This window comes from Balaenoptera physalus (genome assembly GCF_965194825.1).
Source record: "Balaenoptera physalus genome assembly, chromosome: 5".
Classification (NCBI taxonomy): Eukaryota; Metazoa; Chordata; class Mammalia; order Artiodactyla; family Balaenopteridae; genus Balaenoptera; species Balaenoptera physalus.
Window position 1 is genome coordinate 32,084,483 of NC_138884.1, and position 20,074 is coordinate 32,104,556.

The window sequence follows — 20,074 nt, forward strand, 5'->3', positions numbered from 1 at the left end:
TTTTAAAAGAAACGCCTTTTATAAAAGAAATCCCTGTGGTAGTTACTATAAGGCAGAAGTTACTTGAATTTAAGTACAATGATTTTTTTTTTTTTTTTTTTTTTTTTTTGGGGAGGAGGAGAGGGGGGAGTACAATGATTTTCTTAGCAAATCCCATAAAGTTTAAAACCTATGTAAGGCTTTTGGGAAAAAAATCATGTCTTTTACCACCTAACTTTACATTTGGAACAGAACTGTATACAGTTTTAAACAAAAAATATGTGTTTATACTATGTCTCCCACGTTAGAATAAAAAACATTTTGACCTATCTTCTTTTTTATACTTGGCAATGTAATTAGGACACACACACACACACACACACACACACACACACTACCACTATCACCACCAATCAGACCATGTCAACATCACACACTACAATCCTGCAGGTTTGAAAAATTGCATTTAAGACACTGGAATGAATAAATAACAATCACAAAAAAAGAACCTAACCAAGTTTCCAATACTTAATTGAAAGTAGTTTAAAATTTAAAAGCCATGTCAGCTATAACCCTTAAACAGTCTCACTTTAATACCTAAAGGATATGCTGGCATTCCAGCGTACCTGCGTTGTTATGCACATACATTGAGTTCCCTCTGCTGCTAAAAATGATTACAAATTTTAATTGGCTCACTGAAACAAAAACAATCTAAGTTATAAAAACAGAAATTGTTTTTTAACTTTAACAAGAAGTAAAAAGGCTATTCTCACCAAAGTACAAGATGTGAGTTTAAGGGATGCAATAACTTTCAATCCATGACAAAAACCTTTCAGTAACAGTTTTACGGAAAAAAGCATTTACAATGAGAGGTATATAAGTAACAGAAAAAAAAAATTCCTTCTAAGTTATACAGCAACTTTACAAAATAAAATGAAGAGAATCATTTCAAATGACACTATTGTATCTGCATACGTCCCCCAAAATCATTAAATACAAATATGCTACACAGTCGCACATTTTAACACACGAGAGCATATGCTAAACATGTGTACAGGTATTAAAAGATGTATATATAAGTATTTGAGAGCATAAACTCAAGGTCAATAAGTTTAATAACACAAAATCTGGAAAGAAAAAAGTTTTCTTACATGTATAAACACTGCAAAGAATAGTCAGCTGGAAAGAACAGTGTAACATGGAAATGTGCCCCAGTAATTTTCCCCCCATGCTAAAATCCATGTGGGTACATAGCCGCTGTGTGTGAGACAGAGCAGACAATCATGGCGAAGTAGAATCGAAACCTTCACCTAATGGCACCTGACACTGCACTCAGCTTTTGGATCTCTTCATTTACATGCACCAAAAAATTCATTTTCTATCCTTAGATTAGATTTTTCCAATATATGATACAAAATATTAATATTCCCTTACATTTATTTCAACAAAAGCCTATATTCGGTTACCTTACAACAGTATTTTAGAAAACCATGAAACTTAAATTTATCTAATATTTTTACCTACAGATCATTTTCTTCCATAATCTGACATAAATATAAAATAGTCTATTCACTGCACATTGGAAGACATGACCAAAATGGACTTTGAAAGCTTCATTTCTGAAGCTCAGTGTTCAATATTTATGAAAAATTGTGTCTTATTCCCCAGGACTTCAGAAATGCTTGACAGGGCTTCCCTGGTGGCACAGTGGTTAAGAATCCGCCTGCCAATGCAGGGGACACGGGTTCGAGCCCTAGTGCGGGAAGATCCCACATGCTGCGGAGCAACAAAGCCCGTGTGCCACAACTACTGAGCCTGTGCTCTAGAGCCTGCGAGCCACAACTACTGAAGCCCGCATGCCTAGAGCCTGTGCTCCGCAGCAAGAGAAGCCACCGCAATGAGAAGCCCGCGCACCACAACAAAGAGTAGCCCCCGCTCGCTGCAACTAAAGAAAGCCCGCGCACAGCAACGAAGACCCAACGCAGCCAAAAATAAAAATAAATAAATAAAATTTTTTTAAAAATGACAATCATGAAGCTGCACAATATAAACATTTAAAGAACTAGACCAATGATGCTAGAAAACAAAGGAGATGTTCATAAATTCAACAGTATTAACATGCAACATTAATGTAAATAATTTAAATATCTACTGGGGAATGAACATATAGATACAATTCCAAATGTTATATGTTAATGTCAAGAAAATGAGTGAACTTTGAACTTCTGCCAAAAGTCATTTGAGAAAGAAAAGTTTTTTAAGGGAATCACATTAGAAAGAAAGAGATAAATGACACCTTTAAACTAATTACCATTAGTCGCAGATATACCACAGGAGACCCTTTCCTCAAATTCTTTCAAGGCAATAGAAAGATAATCATAGCAGGTGCTAATCCAAGACTCCAATAACTTCTCTACCTCACTAATTATGTGGCAACTGAAAGAATTACTTGGCATACTGAAATGCTGGTTAAATCCAACTATCTGCCAATTCCATTCCTACACCGAGAAGTTAAATGTGGCTTAAAGAAAACACATATCCATGATGCCTGGCTTCACTTTAAATGCATGGCTTGATTTCAGCTGGGTCCTTGGTGCTGCCTGGCAATGCTACTATCTTCTCCATTTGACTCACTCTCCCCATCTACATGGCAATTCCACATTTTCTCCTCTCATCTCGAACATTAATAGCACTTATCCCCATCATCACTCTCTGTTGCTGAGAAAAAATGAAAGTCATCAGAAAAAACTCCCAAGTGTATCCTTTCTACCCATCTACGTGGATCTATAGCCAAGCACTCTGCCTTCCCTCCTGTTATTATGAATAAATGGTCCAAGCTCCTACTGAAACTCATACAACCCAATACCATTGTCTCCCACTTGATCAAATAAACTACTCCAGCACTCTCTCTTAAATCCACAGCTTGCTCTCTGCTCTACGATTTTCATCATGATAGAAATACACTATCCTTTCTGCATTAAAAAAAAATATCTTGACCCTGCATCTCTCTCTAAATATAGTCCCATTTCTCTATTCCCTTTTATCACAAAGGACCTCATAACAGTGGTCTAGACCTCCTGTCTCTAATTCTTCTCTTCCTGTTTTCCTTGAACCCACTCTACAAGCTTTTGCCCCTATGCTCCACCAAAACCACCCTGGTCAAGGTTACCAGTAACCTCCACATACCTTAATTCAATGGTCAATTCTCGGAATTAATCTTACACAACTCACATCAGCAGAATTTGATACCGCTCATCATACCCTCCTCCTTCAAACCCCTTCTTCACCTGGCTTCCAGGATACCATGCTCTCTTGTTTTTGATTTAGTCTCACTAATTATACTCTGTTGCCTTTGCTGGTTATTCCTCATTGTCCTGACCTCTTAATGTTGGAGGGTGCCAGGACTCAGTCCTTGAACCTCTGCTCTTTTCTACCCATGCTCTCTCCCTAAGGAATCTCATCCTCAATCTTGGCTTTAAATACAATTTATTCACTGATGACTCCTTAATTTATGTCACCAGGTTTAGGCCACTCCCTCAACTCTCAACCCCTGTATCTCTAATTGCTCACTGACATTTTTGTTTGGATATTTAATAGGCATCTTGACACATCAAAAAAATAAGCTCTTGATCTTTACCATATGGCTGACATTACAAGTGTTCATCAACGTCCAGCTCCCCTCCCCTTCAGGCCACAGGAATGACAACCCATGATAAGGCCACATGACTTGTTCTGGCCAATGTAATGTGAGCAGAAGTGCCATGTATCATTTCCAGCCTGGACATGAAAAGCCCATTGTGATTCTCCAATCTCTCTCTTTCCCTGCTGTGGCAACTGAAAATGTTTTGTGTTCCATCCAGATGGTGTACTTCAAGACATGGAGCCTCCACCAACCAGGCTTCCTTAGTGATGGCAAAGACCTTCCCATTGACCAACATGGAACAGGTACCATTAGCAAGAAATAAACTTGTATGCTTAACAAGCCATTGAGATTTTGGAGTTCTTAGTTATCACAGTATAGCCTTGCCTACCCAGACTAAATACCCCCCAAAAACGTCTCTCACATAGTAGTCTTTTCCATCTCAGCAAACTCCATCCTTTTAGCTGCTCAGTCAAAAACCTTGAAGTCATTCTTGACCCCTTTCTTTCTCTCATACCCCACATCCAATTCATCAGCATATCCTGCATCTTCAAAATACATACAGAATCCAACCACCCTTTACTTTTTCCACTACCATTCTGCTCTTCAAAAGACAAACACAAACTGGGAGAAAACACTTTAAAAGCATATAGATAAAATGAAGGGCTTGTATCCAGAATATATAAAACTCTCCAAGCTCATCAATAAGAAAACAAAACACCCAATTTTTTAAAAAACAAAATTTTAATAGACATTTTTCCAAGAAAGACATGGATAGCAAATAAACACATGGAAAGATAAGAATGCTCACCACTATTAGTCACTGGAAAATGCAAATTAAATTAAAACCACAATGAGATACAACTACATACATATTAGAATGGCTAAAATTAAAAAGAATGACAATACCAAGTATTGATGAGACGTAGAACACTGCAATTCTCATATATTGCTATTTAAAATGTAAAATGATACAACCACTTCAGAAAACACTTTGGCAATTTCTAAAAAGTTAAACATACACTGGTGGTAAAAGAAGAGTGTTTATATATTGACAGATATGGTCCACTCCAGAAGCTGTTTATAGATGACTTATATTTATTGGTGATTCTTCCCTTGGCTGAAAGGTGCTAAAACATACACCTATTAGATGATCCAGCCATTCCACTCCTAAGTATTCTCAAAAGAAAGAAAGTATATGTCCACTTAAAGATTTGTACACAAACGTTCATAGCCCAAAAGTGGAAACTGCCCAAATGTCCATCACCAAGTGAATGGATAATCAAATTGTGGCATATCCATACAAAACACTACTATTCAGCAATAAAAAGGACTGAATTACTAATACACACAACATAGATGAATCTCAAAATAATTATGCTGAGTAAGAGAAGAAAAGGAAAAAAAAAGAGTACACACTGTATGATTCCGTTACAGTAAGTCCCCTACATACAAAGGAGTTCCATTCCAAGAGCGCGTTCGTAAGTCCATTTGTTCGTAAGTCCAACAAAGTTAGCCTAGGTACCCAACTAACACAATCAGCTATATAGTACTGTACTGTAATAGGTTTATGATACTTTTCATACAAATAGTACATAAAAAACAAACACAAAAATAAAGAAAACATTTTTAATCTTACACTACAGTACCTTGAAAAGTACAATACTACAGTACAACAGCTGGCATACAGGGGCTGGCATCGAGTAAACAGGCAAGAAGAGTTACTGACTGGAGGAGGGAGAGGAGATGGGAGAGGATAGAGCTGTCAGCAATAGGAGACGGAGGGCAAGGTGCAATTTCACTCACGCTTGACATCGATGGAACGCACGTTCGCATCTTTGAAAGTTTGCAACTTGAAGGTTTGTATGTAGGGGACTTACTGTATATAAAACTCTAGAAAATGCAAACATCTATAGTGACAGAAAACAGATCAGAGGTTGCCTGGGGAAGATGACAGGAGGGAGGGATTACACAGCAGTACAAGGAAACTTTTGAGGGTGATGAACACGTTCACTATCTCAATTGTGTTGATGGTTTCCCAAGTATATACATATGTCAAAATGTTAAATTGTTTAAATTTGTGCAGTTTATTGTATGTTGATGATACTTCAATAAACTGTTTTATAAAAGGAATATAGCAGGTACTGAATAAAGTGACTAAAGATGAAAACAGATGCAAAGAAAGCAAAATCCTAAGAACAAATTGCAGTGGGAACATTTATATCCTCCCTCATTCAATAGTATTCTTTTCTGAATGATAAAATATTAGTGGAAAAGGAGGAATAAGCTACTACAAAGCAGAGTCCCTCAGTATAAAGTCGTAGGGTCTTTCAGCCAAGAAAAACCACCTATAAGTAGCTCCCGAAATGGACAACTGCCATCCCAATATATAAGCACTCTTCTTTGGCCACAGTTTCCTAGTAGTTGAATAATTTCTTTGAACTCATCTTAGAAACCTGGCCTAATTTCTCCTTTTTTATATCATCTTCATTTGCCATTAAACTTATATTGACCCTTTTTCCATGAATTTAGTTTGCTACAAATTTTTTAAGAACTAAGGAATGGCCGTAGCGGGTGTCCTCAGTTCATGAGTCTCGGATGTGAAAGTCCCTTGCCTTGGATTCACTGTCTTCTGTCTCCTCATTCCCCACTGAGGTAGAAAAATCACCATCTCTATTTCATTCACCTCCCTTGCTCTTCTCTTTGAAATCCTAAACTCCACTCATTATTGTCAATTTTAGCATCATCCTAATACATGAATCCACCCACTTCTTTCATAAGCTGCTCTGGTTATGTGTTTTCTGTGACATGACTCCATCATAAAATAGAATAGAATAGAATAGAAAAGAATAGAATAAAATAAAATAAAATAAAATAAAATATAAAATAAGAGCATAGCACCCACTTATGTTTAAACAAAGTTAGCCCTGTGACTTACCTCGTTTCCACCAACTGCCTTGGTTAAAATCACTGCAGAAGACACAGGGGGAGGCATGCAACCTACTGTCTGCAACCTGAAAAAGAAAAAAATAAGCAACTATAAGTAGGCTTTTGTTTTCAATTATAAATAGTTTTCACTACATTCATTCTAAAATAGCAGAGCTGAGTAAATGAAAGTAGGAGAACGTTTACTGATGCACATGCCCTTTTGAGTTTAGACAATTCTATATGAGGCAGCGTGGCTTAATAGAAGCGCTCACTCCATTCCACAGACTTGGGTGATTTTATTTTTTAAATTATTTAAGCTCTTATACAATTCAAAAAACAGTCAGGTTATGGTGAGTGTAGTCATTGAAAGATAATCAAAATGGTTAATCATTTGGTAAGTGTATATAGTCAGTTATTTTCAGGTATCTTTTCCTTACATTTTTTATAGGAAGGTTTTTGGCAAAAATAAAACTTTAAAACCTCTTGCAGATTCTTTTCCATATAACAGCAATTCTCAAACTTTCATCTCATAAAAGACATTTTCATGCTGTTGTAATATCATTATAAAAATAGGCATGACACAATCATGTACTTCTTAGATTCAGACCCTATAGAAAATTCTAGTGTCTATTCTAAATTTGGTTTTTATTAAACTATGTGTATACTCCCAAGATCGTGACAAGAATTCTATTCTCTTAGTTTAGAATAGAAAACACATTGCATGACAAGCAAATGAAATTATGAGTAGTAAATCCAAGTATTAAAGATAAAAAACATTCCTCAGCATTCATACAGAATATATATTCTGGGGACAAAGCCCAACTAAAGTGGAAAGTTTATACAAGGAATCAAGGACACAGAGTATCTGACTAATATTTTGAATGTAGGATCACAGGTCATTTTTATTCACTTTTGTAATAATATATTGTCTAATCTTTATGCAATGAATTTATATTGGCTCTGAAGTAAGAAAAAATAAAAAGTTTTCATTAATTTTTGACTGAAAACTTAAGAAAAAAACTTATAGGGAACTTCCAGTTCAATTCACTTTAACGTGGTCTTCTTTTAAGGTCTGTGTTCCCAAGTGATGAAGTAGTCTATCTGATTATGAATTCCCAATCTCTGAGTCTTCCTTGTGATCATTACCATCAACATCACTAATACTACTGAGATTTTACCGTCTGTAGTAGATACTGTTCTAGACACTTTACTCATTTATTCCTCACAAGTATTTAAGATAAATACTATTATTATTCTCATTTTTCTGAAAACTGAAGTTAAGAAAGGAATTAAATAATATGACCAAACTCACAAAATCACCTATCTTGGGTTAAACTTTTATTCTGGAATCCAGGGCCGAAGCCTTACCAAGGCCTACCCCTCCAGGCTCTCTGCCTTCTGGCTTCTCTACCACCAATACAAGGAACAGATCCTCTCAGGTATTTTCAATCTAACTTTTTCAATCTTTCCCTCTCATCTGGCCTCTTCCCCTCTATGTACAAAGAAGGAGAGTTCTCCATATCTTAAAAAAAAAAAAATCTCTAAGATATATACTGAATACATATACTTTCTATAGGTAGGACACTACACAAGGGTATAAAAAAAAGTATAAGACATCATTCCTGCCTTCAAGGAGGCAGAATATTCAACACACAAATGTAGATAACTAACCTCAAAATTAGTACTGTTGCCTCGTCAGGATGTAATCTTACTTTTTCCACTGTGGCTCACTGTTGTGCTCTACCTCCATGACCCCAAAGCTCATTCTCTCTTTACTCCCCTGGAATCTGACTTATGCCCCTTCTAGTAAAAGCAGTAACCTTATAAGTAACCAGCAATCTCCCAATCACCAAATCCAACATCCTTTTCCCTATATTCATTCTCCTTACCTCCTTGCTTCTCAAAGCACTCTATTCTCTTGGTTGCCATAGTACAGTATCATTCTAATTTATCTCCTGTCTTTTAAACCAGCCCATTCAAGTTTTTTCCTGTCTTCTTCTCAATCTTATTTGCAAATGTGAATCTATATGAATACTTACAAATTTCTATTGCTAACCCTAACCTCCATTCCCAAATCCGTAGCTGCCTATGACTGCCACCATAAACAAAACATGTCTAATGTTGAATTTATGTATTTTCTAAGAAATCAATTTTGCCTCTCAATTAACCTATTTCTGCCAATGGGACAGTTTTTTCCTAATGATCCAGTCTGAAACTTTGGAGTTAAGTGGAGCTCCATTCACTCTTAATAAACCAAACAATTGCCACAACCAACTTTCCATTCTTTTCCATGACTGTTGTCATTATCCCCCTTCAGATGCTTTTCGCCCAAGTCTGGACATTTCTAAACGCTTACTCAGTGCTCTCTCCACCTTCACTCTTCCTCTTTAACACAGCAAGGTAAGGAGTGTGTGCTCAGAATACATTTATCTCAGTGATTTAAACAGGATCTTGATGTAGAAGTCGGCAATTCCCTCCACTTAACATACTAAGTGTGTACTCTCAAATTGGGAGGGGAAGGGAGAAAAAGTGAGTGAGGAAGAGCTTTCTCTAAGTGAGATAGACTAAGTTTGTACTCCGTTAAGTTTAATATCCTGAGCTGAGAATTGTATGCTTTTTTTTATTTAGCATACTGTGATTACAAACTCTGCTCTGCTTATATACCCAGGAAAATACTATCAGATAATCTTCTTTAATGACCATTTTTTAGCATGTGGTTCTCTTGTTTAGCACATTTAAGAACTCTGCATCATCTACAGATTCAAACTCAAACTCCTCAGCCCAGTAGTTCCAGTCTCTTGCAACTTGGCCTTAAGGAAACTTTTTATCTTTGTCTCCCACTAATGCCTCATGTTTGAATTCTCTTCTTTAGGAGTACACAACACCTGCTGAACCTCTTCCCCTTTAACTGATTACACCACTTATCTAACAAATCGTATGCTGCCCCATTTTATTGGTTACTGTTTTATATATATGTATATATATCCTACCTATCCAACTAAATTGGAAGTTCCCTGAACACAGTGAAAATGAGTTAATATCTTCCAATTTCTTGAGTGCTCTATACAGGGCAGATACTTGGTAAATACTGGTTCTTTATATGCATCATACCTTGTTGCTCTAAACTGATGTCATCACATTTATGTAGCATTTTACGCTTTCTGGTGAAATTTTATGTTCATTCTCTCAAACTCAATCTGCCCAAAACAGCACTCTTGATTTCCTGCTCTCGTCCCAACCTATTTCTCCCCCAGCTAAGAAAATGATGCCGCCAATCAGCCAGTGGTTCATACCCTAAATCCAGACTCCTCCCTGGCCTTCTCTCTCCACAACCTATCCAGCCATGGATACTGAGAGCCCTAATTTTAAAATATATCCTCCATACATCCATTTCTTTCTTCTGAGCAGCTCCCTCATCACACTAGCCTCCAAGATGGTCTCCTAGCTTTCTCTCAGGCTCTTCTACTATCTATTCTTCATACAGGAACTAGAAGAATCATTTGCAAACGTAAATCAGAACCATATTGTTCTCTCATTTAAATCCCTCCTGTAGCTTCCTGCAGCACTCAGAATAAAAACTGAATGCTTTACAAGCCTACAAGGCTCTGCATGACCAGGGTCCTATCCATCTTTCCAACCCCAAGTCACATGATTCGTCCTCTATATCATCAGGCTTTGGCCATCATTGTCACTTTCCTGACCCTAGAATACACCAGGCTTGTTCCAGTCCTTACACATTTTGTTTCCTTTACCTAGAACATTCTGCCCCCAGAACTCTGCAGTCTAAATTAATCGCCAGCCTGTCCTCTCAACCATCCATATCACACAGTTTTACTTCAGATCACTTATCTCCATCTTGATCATCTATTTACTTATTTATTGACAATCACACCTAGAGTGCCCTTGACATGCAAAACTAACTTGCCGATTTTGTTCACTGTTGTTTCTCCAATACCTATGATAATTCCTGGCATATAGAAGGAGCTGAATAAATGACTTGAATAAATGAATGAATAAGTGATTTCAATTGATATCCCCACAGCATTACTAAGCAGGCAATAAAAGTATGATTATCCTCACTTTATACGCAGGGAAATTGAGGTTCAAGACTATTCAATGACTTTCCTCAAAGTCACATAGCAACTTAGGGACAAGGTCAGAGTGCAATCTTTAGGCTTTAAGTTCAGTGTTACAGTTGTTATACCATGATGCTAAAATGTGGTTAGTTTTAAACCACTTCAAATAATTTTTAAAAATCATTAAATCCTTTTAACAAACATGGCAACATTTTAAATGGGAGAAAAGATTCTAATAAAAAACTATTGCTCTATTTACAACAGTCAGGACATGGAAACAACCTAAGTGTCCATAGACAGATGAATGGATAAAGAAGATGTGGCACATACATACAATGGAATATTACTCAGCCATAAAAAGAAACAAAATTGAGTTATTTGTAGTGAGGTGGATGGACCTAGAGACTGTCATACAGAGTGAAGTAAGTCAGAAAGAGAAAAACAAATACCATATGCTAACACATACATATGGAATCTAAAAAAAAAAAAAAAAGAACCTAGGGGCAGGACAGGAATAAAGATGCAGACGTAGAGAATGGACTTGAGGACACGAGGAGGGGGGAGGGTAAGCTGGGACGAAGTGAGAGAGTGGCATGGACATATATACACTACCAAATGTAAAATAGATAGCTAGTGGGAAGCAGCCACATAGCACAGGGAGATTAGCTCGGTATTTTGTGACCACCTAGAGGGGTGGGATAGGGAGGGTGGGAGGGAGACGCAAGAGGGAGGAGATATGGGGATATACGTATACGTATAGCTGATTCACTTTGCTTTACAGCAGAAACTAACACACCATTGTAAAGCAATTATACTCCAATAAAGATGTTAAAAAAATAAATGAAAAAAATAACATGAAAAAAAAATCTATTGCTAATTCAATTATCCTATCAAACATAAAACAGAACAAGTGAAAAAGTAAATGTTTGTCCCCTCTATATATTTTTTCTTTCCTATGCATTTTAAAAACACATATTATAGTCAGCCAGTATCTATATACATTTGGTAAGATATAGAACACAAAAGTTAAAGCACCCAATTGACAGCCTACATTACACACATGCACACAGACCTTACATCCTGTAGTGCCTTCCATTTTTCTCCCAACAGAAAATTGTCTCTCCTAGAACCTTATCATTTAGCAAGAGTGTATATTTTAAGATTCTTGTTATAAAATTCTTTAATGAAGTTCCTTGGTGAAACACTATCACTTTAAAGAATAATAATAACGTTATAAGTGTTTTTTTTTCCTTATATGACACATAAGCCCTTTTGTGTATAGTTGCCACAGAAATAATAATGTTACTAAAGATACCCCATTAAAAGTGGACCCTTCAAAATATTTAAACATACCCTTTTAAAAGCCATTCATTGATGGGTGTGATTGACAAAAGCTGAAGAAAAAGCCATATTGCTGCTGGGAAGAATGCAAGTGTAAAGATCTGAATAAAAAGATGTAGTTTTATATGCACCAAAGCACTTGTCAGCTCCTGTGAAAATGAAGGACACAAAATAACAAAGGTAAGAAAACTATTTCTGAAGACAGACTGCTACCAAAACAACATCACATGAATTAGGTTTTTTTTTTAATTGAGATATAATTGACATATAACATTATATTAATTTTAGGTATACAACATGAACATTCATTGTGTATACTGCAAAATGATCACCACAATAAGTCTAGTTAATATCCATCAATGTGGAGTTATTTCATAGCTAAAATTTTTACCTATAAGCATATGCATAAGAGACAGACTTTAAGAAAAAAAAAGTTGTTCATGATAAAGTATTTTTCTATAAAATTTCTGAAGCATTCTAATTTCTTTCAAATACAGTGTACCCCAACAATTCAGATTTGTAAAATTCTGGAACAGGACTAAGCTAACTACCTTTACACTAGTATAGATTTCAGAATTGTTGACACTGCAAACAAACATGTATGTTTAACTATTTAAAACAAAATCTTGTTTAAAAATTTTGGCAGGACCTAGAATTTTAATTAAATTTGATAATTAACCTCTATTCATTACACCAGACCTAGCAAGGCCTCAATTTGGCAAGATGTTACTAAATCTACACACAAATCATAATTTTTAAAAATGTTTTCCCCAACAATATTCTACAATTCAAAAGGGCTTTTTCCCTAAAATCTACTCACTAGATTTCTTGATTAACATTTACTGAATAGCAGCTCTGTGCCATGCTCTGAGCTTGCCACTTTATGTATGTTATCTCATTTAATCCTGACAACAACCCAGTTAGGAAGATATTATTATCCCTATTGTACTGATGAGGAAATTGAGATTGAGAGTGAAGCTCAGAATCAAACCCATTTCTGGCATTCTATCAAACCCATTCACTCCTGCTTCTCCCACCATGTCACACCGCTGCCCCAGGAGAGAAAAGATTTGCATGAATCATGACACACCAGGCACATATTGAGCTGTAAGTCTCACAGCTAAAAAAGGATACTCTGGTAAACTTTGGGATTTCAATATGTACAAACCAACAAGTGTTTACATTTGAATTTCTTTGAGTTATGTGGTTACTCAGCAAAAATAAAACAAATTCAGAAAGTAGTAGAATATAAAACATGCAGGCAGTCATTAAACACATTCAAAGTTGCCAGAGATTCACTGGTTTATAAACATAGCACTGTCATGTCCCCCACCTCCCTTAGTTCAAGTAAGTCATGAACTAGCCTCAGAGACATTAGCCAAAGTTCATGTAATAAACAGTAAGTTAATGCAGACTCATTCACTGGTTACCACTTTCTGCAATCTGTCTCATCAGCTCCCACCATTAATCTCCCTTCATGTTACACAGCAGTTCCAGTTTAATCATAATACGTCCCTAATGGCATCTATGGAACTTCTGGAAATCTGGGTCGAATGCAGGGCAACTGGAAAACACTGTGCAGACTGGAGGCCACACTGGGTCCATGGATCAGAGCTAACATAAAAGGAGCCATCTTTACAATGAACCAGAAGTTGCACCCCAGAGAAAACTTGAGCACCAGTAGTTCCAAGAATTCTCAGCAGTCTTGAAACCAAATCTCACTCAAATACACTCTGAGGCATTCTTAAATAACCAAATAAATATCAGTGGGTTTTTTATTTTCAAAAAATGAAAATAAAATGATTAGCCAGAAGGCAGTAACAAAGGCATTTGCATACACTTCTCATAGGAATATAAAACGCTGTAACTTTTCTGAAAAGTAATTTGGGAGAATATCTCAAGGACTATAATAGGATATATATTCTTGGACCCCGAAATTTTATGTCTAGGCATTTCTCCTAAGGATATAAAAAGTGGTTACAAGCATTTATATATAGAATTGGTTGATAGTCACAGCATTATCTATTACAGTAAAATCTGGAAACAACTTATATGTCCAAAAGTGAGGAAATAACTAAATAACTTAAGGTAGCAACAGAGTGTTAAGAGCTATTAGAAACTATGTTAAAACTGTGTAGACAAGGATGTAGAAGTTCAGGGTCTCTCCCTACTTAACCAACAGGTGTCTCGTTGGCACAGCCTACGAGACCAACCTAGCAACTCATTCCTTCAGGCGGCAAACACTTACCCAGCACCTGCCTCCTTTCTAGGTACTTGGACTATCTCTCACAACTCAAACTTCACATATCATCTGACCCAGCAATCCTACTTCGAGGAATTAACCCTTCATACATATTCCCAAATGTAGGAAATGACATATTTTTAGGTTATCCTTTGCAGAATGTTTATAATAGCAAAACCCCATAAGTTACCTAAATGCCATTCAAGAGAAGATGAGGAAAATATATCAAGACACATTCAAAAATGGAATATTTTTCAGCATCCAAAAAGAAACAGGGAGTTTTTTATGTGTTGATATGAAACAACCTCCAAGAATGTGTTTTGAGTAAAATAAGGTAAGGTGGCAAACGGTATAAAACACCACAGTTTGACAGGGGCAGGGGGGTGATACACATATGTATGTTTTGCATAGAATATCTCCAGAAAGATACACAGGAACTGTTAACATTGGTTGCCTCCAGAGACGAGAACTGAATATTTAGTAGAGGGGTAAAAAGAAGACTTCTCATCGAATATACTTTTGTACCTTTTGATTTATGTTCATAAAAGTAAATAAAATATAAATTATCTTATTTTCAAATATGAAGAAAAATTAAATGAAATATATTACATGGAAAATTACTATTATACACTGTCACATATTAAAAATAAAACTGTATGCGCATATGTATGTGTATATTTATGCAAGTATGTGTATACCTATATACACATATATACGTATATACAATTTTTTAAATATTTTATTTTTAAAGTAGTCTCTATATAAAAAATACGTTTAGGGAAAAAAGGGCTTAAAATACACACAAATGTTAATAGCAGTTATTTTTACTCTTTCTAATCTTTCTACATGGGGAAAGACTACTTTTGTAATCATGAAAAAAGTTATAAAAAATAAAATGTAGTTAGAAAACACTAGTTGATCTGAAAAATGACAGTAGAAACAACTGATATTGTACCAAAATAATGGAACAGTAAAGAACCCAGCAAAATGAATCACAAGGGGCCACTATGTATGTTGGGTCCTCAAGGGCTTCTTAACAACAGGCAAATAACAGACATGAAGTGTTTCCAAGAAAGATTTTCAAGACTGTCACAAAAACCCAGTGTTCTATATTTTCTATATCTTCTTCATACAACCTTAAAGATAAAATAAGCTTGCCCTGGAAAAGAAAAAGCAAGTAAACACTATAAAATTCAAAATAGTATTATTCCATACATAACCATGTAGAATTGAGGGCCACATACTCAAATAAATACCATCATGAATAATTGAAGAGTTGATTCCACATGACATTTTATTTATTCACATGTAATACAGGTCGAATTCCATTAAAATAAACTTAAGGAGATACTCCACATACCAGGGCCTCACTGACAGCATCAAGAATCGCTTAAAATCAGAGGCTCTGACTGGGACTTAGAAATATTTTCATTACATACCAATTTCCCTCCTAACCCTTATTTGACCTTTATTGGATTTGCTTTCTGAGAGTCAGCCTCATAGCTCTGGGCTGGAGACAGGCAGCAAGAGCCTCAAGTTTAGAATTTGCTGTATTTATTTCTAAGCTGATGGGATTTTTAAAAAATGATCTGTTTAGGAAAATAAAGGAAAGCCGGTATATTCTGGCCTAGTGGGGACCCTTTTCAGGCCCTGAGTTTCCTGCTCATCTTTGCTTCTGTGTCGAGCCAAGTACAAGTGCACAAGGTGGCAGTGCCTTGTGGCCACAGGAGCTAAATAGGTACTTGTTTAAATGAGATTGGTCTTGTCACAGTCTCTTAAGTAACAAATCCTCTGAAACTGTAGGTCTGAAGTTAGCTAAATATGAAATATATTTCGAATGTGACCTTATTTCATTTCACTACGACAAAATTTCAGAAACCATTTCAACAGGTATGTCACAAACTAGAAATCAACAGTCATAAAACCGAAGATTTAGCATTAAATCTTTTCAGCATGAAGTATTAACACAGAGTCCTTTATAACTTTAAGAAATGAACAAAACAAATTTTAGAATACACATCATTACATCAATGTATAAGTAATACTACATGAAATGTTCACTATAAATCAAACTTGAGTGGGGCCAATGTAAATGCTTTCAAATTAATGCAAGTTAATTATAACCTACCGTCTCCTGTGTGCAAAAATACACTGTTCCAAGACCTAACAGGATACAAAACTAGTAGTCCTAGCTGAAATTAGTTTAAGATTGTTAACTAGAAAACAAATAACAAGAAGTTCACTACCTCCTAACTTACAACTGTTTGGTTGCCCGGGAAATTAACAGGGCTTAGAGATGGCTTAACATTCCATCATGATGCAATCTAGGGCATCTTAAGTTAAACGGATGTTGAAAATGACTTAATGTTGTATTAGTTTGAAAAGGGTCTTTAATATGGAAGAAGTGGCTTTGATGGCTACTTAGATACCACAGTAAAGCACAGGATCAAGGCATTTCATCATTAGACCCAAATTAGCTGGATGATTCTGAAGGTTTCCTAGGTGCTTACAGAAGAATTCGGTCCTTAGAGAAATGCTGGTAAGTATGACATTCTTCCTTCTTCAGCTCCTGCATCCCGCAAAGTTGGCTGCTTGACAGAATAGCATTAAGCAAGAAGCTAAAGGAGTGAGAGAATCAAATCTTGCCGGATTTCCCATGGCATAAAGAACAGCTGTAGCCATTAAGCAGCCATCAGGGGACGTAGTTAGAGCAACGTCCCAAGTAGAGGACTTGGGTAAGGCAGCTGTTCCACAAAGAGCATCAGCCAAGGCCAGCAGGAAGACCTCCAGGGAAGATCAGTCCAGCACCACCGGAGTGGCAACTATCTTTCTGTCTCACCGGGTTTCACATTTCAGAACCAGTAGGAGAACTCAGGTGTTGACAGAAAAAGCCTGGGCCCCCTTCAGCACTAATCATAGTCCTTTCGTGGCAATATAATTTCCAAAAACTAGAATTCAACATATTTACGAAATCCCGTTCTAGGTCCGTTTTCAAAAGAGCAAGTAATTAGTGAGAATATTTCAAATTCTTGAGACAAAATTTCTCAGACACTACACGGGGATCCCATTTACATCAAAAATGCCCCATTGATAAGATTTATACCAACCTGACAACTACAGAATACATAAATTTAGTAAAACCATGCTTTTTCCACATCACTATTAGGATGGTCAAAGAAGAAGGTAACTAAGTTTGGTCTTCATTCAAAGCACATTTCAAAGAAAATAAACTTAAAATAAATAAAGGCAAGACATAATGCTGAAACAAATTTTACAGCCATTTCTAAAAAAACCCAAAATCCTGACATAGTATGATTTCCCTATCTACATAAGAATAAGCATCTTAGAATGACAACTTTAGAACCTCAATGTAATTTCTTCAAAAGTAAATAGGTATTTTCTCCTCTTTTTTTCTTCTACTACAATTCAAAAGAGAATCATAAATTCTACGCATTCCTCTCTTGGATGTAAAAATGCCTGGATTTGTTTAATTCTATAAGAATCCCATATTTAGTGACACCTAGATCAGTAAATAACATTACCTGTGTGTCTTCATAATAGATCGTGGCTTAGTATGAAAAATTCCAGCATTTCTCTTAAAACATTTATTAATATGTAACAGATATACCAGCAAAGAATATACTTTAAAAAAAATTAGTTAAAAATTATAACATAGCAAGCATCACTTGAGCAGCGTAAGTCCTGGAAGCAAAAGATGATCCACAAGTTATGGAAACCTAACTAAACATCAATAGCTCCAGTGTGCCTCAGTGCCACTATAGTGACCACCACAATCTGAGGAAGACCTGAAGTAGATGTTTCAGTTCAGTTGTTGTACTGAAAACATAACCACTATAAACACACCCTTATTCTCCATGCCGCCCAGCTATGCAGTATCTATAATACATAGGTACAAAATGCAAGTCCTTTGCTGCAGTCCAAGTTCTCTTCTGTGATAGTGAAGCTTCAGACTGTACCTACACACGGCTCTACAAAAGGAATCTGAAATTTCAAAAGAGTAAGCACGAATTAAATTTTTCTCCCTGCTTTTCATGTGCCCCATAGTTGACAGTACCTCCGTATTTAATGATAATCCACTGTTAAAGAATATTGTTGCGACAGCAATGTAGGAGACAGTTATTTCTGGCATCAGTGGTCCTAAAGAGAGAGAAATGAGTCACTGTTAGATAGGCATTTCCTGTAGATAACTTGATATGAAAGGAGAATCCATTGGAGGAGAATAAATGGTACTTTAAATCTCAGTGTCGCCACTAACATACTAATGTCCTGACAGAGTTAAGTGTTTGCTGTGATGCAGCCTAACTCCAGAGAGGATTTTCCAGAAGGCGAAGACCATGGTTGTCCAGTGCAGCACAGTATCCTCAGAGCAGAAAAATGAAAATAAATGCTGCTCTCACACGGGAGAGCAAATAGGCCACATCCTTCCATATTAGGTTCTCTAATTTTATCTGCCATAGTAAATGTCGGCTCTGCCGACATTTTGATTTCTGAATTCTAGCCACCAGAGTAATTTCTGGGAAAAAAAATTTCTATTGTTTGAAGCCACCCAGTTTGTGGTAATTTATTGTGGCAGCGCTAGGAAATGAACACATTCCCTCAAGCCAAACAACAGGACCACATCATGGTTCCTCCATTGCCTGTAACCCTCCACCGTTCCAATAGATACTGCTCAGCAAATAAGACCAAGCTGGGGAAAAATCACCACTCAGTCAGTCAACAAATATTCATTGAGCAACCACAATTCTACATTTTAAGCATTTGTAGCACATCAGTGAATAAAAGAAACAAAGAGCTCCTCAAACACTGCAATACCTAAGTGTCCATAAACAGATGAATGGATAAAGCAGATGTGGCATATATATACAATGGAATATTACTCAGCCATAAAAAGAAACGAAATTGAGTTATTTGTAGTGAGGTGGATGGACCTAGAGTCTGTCATACAGAGTAAAGTAAGTCAGAAAGAGAAAAACAAATACCGTATGCTAACACGTATATATGGAATCTAAGAAAAAAAAAAAAGGTCATGAAGAACCTAGGGGTAAGACGGGAATAAAGACACAGACCTACTAGAGAATGGACTTGAGGATATGGGGAGGGGGAAGGGTAAGCTGTGACAAAGTGAGAGAGTGGCATGTACATATATACACTACCAAACGTAAAATAGATAGCTAGTGGGAAGCAGCTGCAGAGCACAGGGAGATCAGCTCAGTGGTTTTTGACCACCTAGAGGGGTGGGATAGGGAGCGTGGGAGGGAGACACAAGAGGGAAGAGATATGGGAACATATGTATATGTATAACTGATTCACTTTGTTATAAAGCAGAAACTAACACACCATTGTAAAGCAATTATACTCCAATAAAGATGTTAGAAAAAAAAGATAATTATGTGAGGTGAAGGATGTGTTAACTAACTTGATTGTGGTAATCATTTTGCATATTTAAAATCATAACATTGTACACCTTAAACTTATTCAATGTTATATGTTAATTCTATCTCAATAAAGCTGGAAAAAAGAAAAAAAAAAAACACTACAATACATTCTTTTAGATACCTGGCATTTACTCAAATCATTTTGCTGTGATCTGAGAAAAGGCAGCAAAAGGGAGAAGGCAGGGAAAGAGGCATTACACTTCAGGGCAGTGAAAGTGGTTCAAAAACTTAAAAAGAAGTACATTTTCCCCCCCATACTTGTGAGTGAATCTGTCTCAGCTGCTCACACTTCAAAATAATATTTCCTCAAAAGCTGAGGAAGGCGATTCAGGAGCAGATTTGAAAGTCAAGGAATCTGGCTTTTTTTGGAAGTAAATGCCTTCCAGGAATTTTTAATATCCTGTTTGTTTTT

At 36.3% G+C, this 20,074-nt stretch overlaps 1 protein-coding gene across 12 annotated transcripts in view; it reads right to left on the reverse strand.

Moving 5' to 3' along the window:
* SLC10A7 (solute carrier family 10 member 7) overlaps nucleotides 1–20,074 on the reverse strand; it is a 251,927-nt gene that overhangs the window by 227,045 nt on the left and 4,808 nt on the right. For 9 of the 12 annotated variants that reach the window (XR_014264085.1, XM_082463441.1, XM_082463437.1 and 6 more), the window contains exons 2-4: nucleotides 18,282–18,364; nucleotides 11,977–12,113; nucleotides 6,558–6,633 (exon numbers count right to left, since the gene is read on the reverse strand). Coding sequence is in view for 11 of the 12 variants with exons in the window: in XM_082463441.1 (XP_082319567.1) it covers nucleotides 6,558–6,633; nucleotides 11,977–12,113; nucleotides 18,282–18,364 (296 nt within the window). In the remaining variant the exon portion in view is untranslated. Of the gene's footprint in view, nucleotides 1–4,233; nucleotides 4,790–5,234; nucleotides 5,561–6,557; nucleotides 6,634–11,976; nucleotides 12,114–18,281; nucleotides 18,365–20,074 lie in introns of those variants that run through there. The other 3 variants (XM_082463440.1, XM_082463442.1, XM_082463445.1) reach the window with 3 other exon arrangements.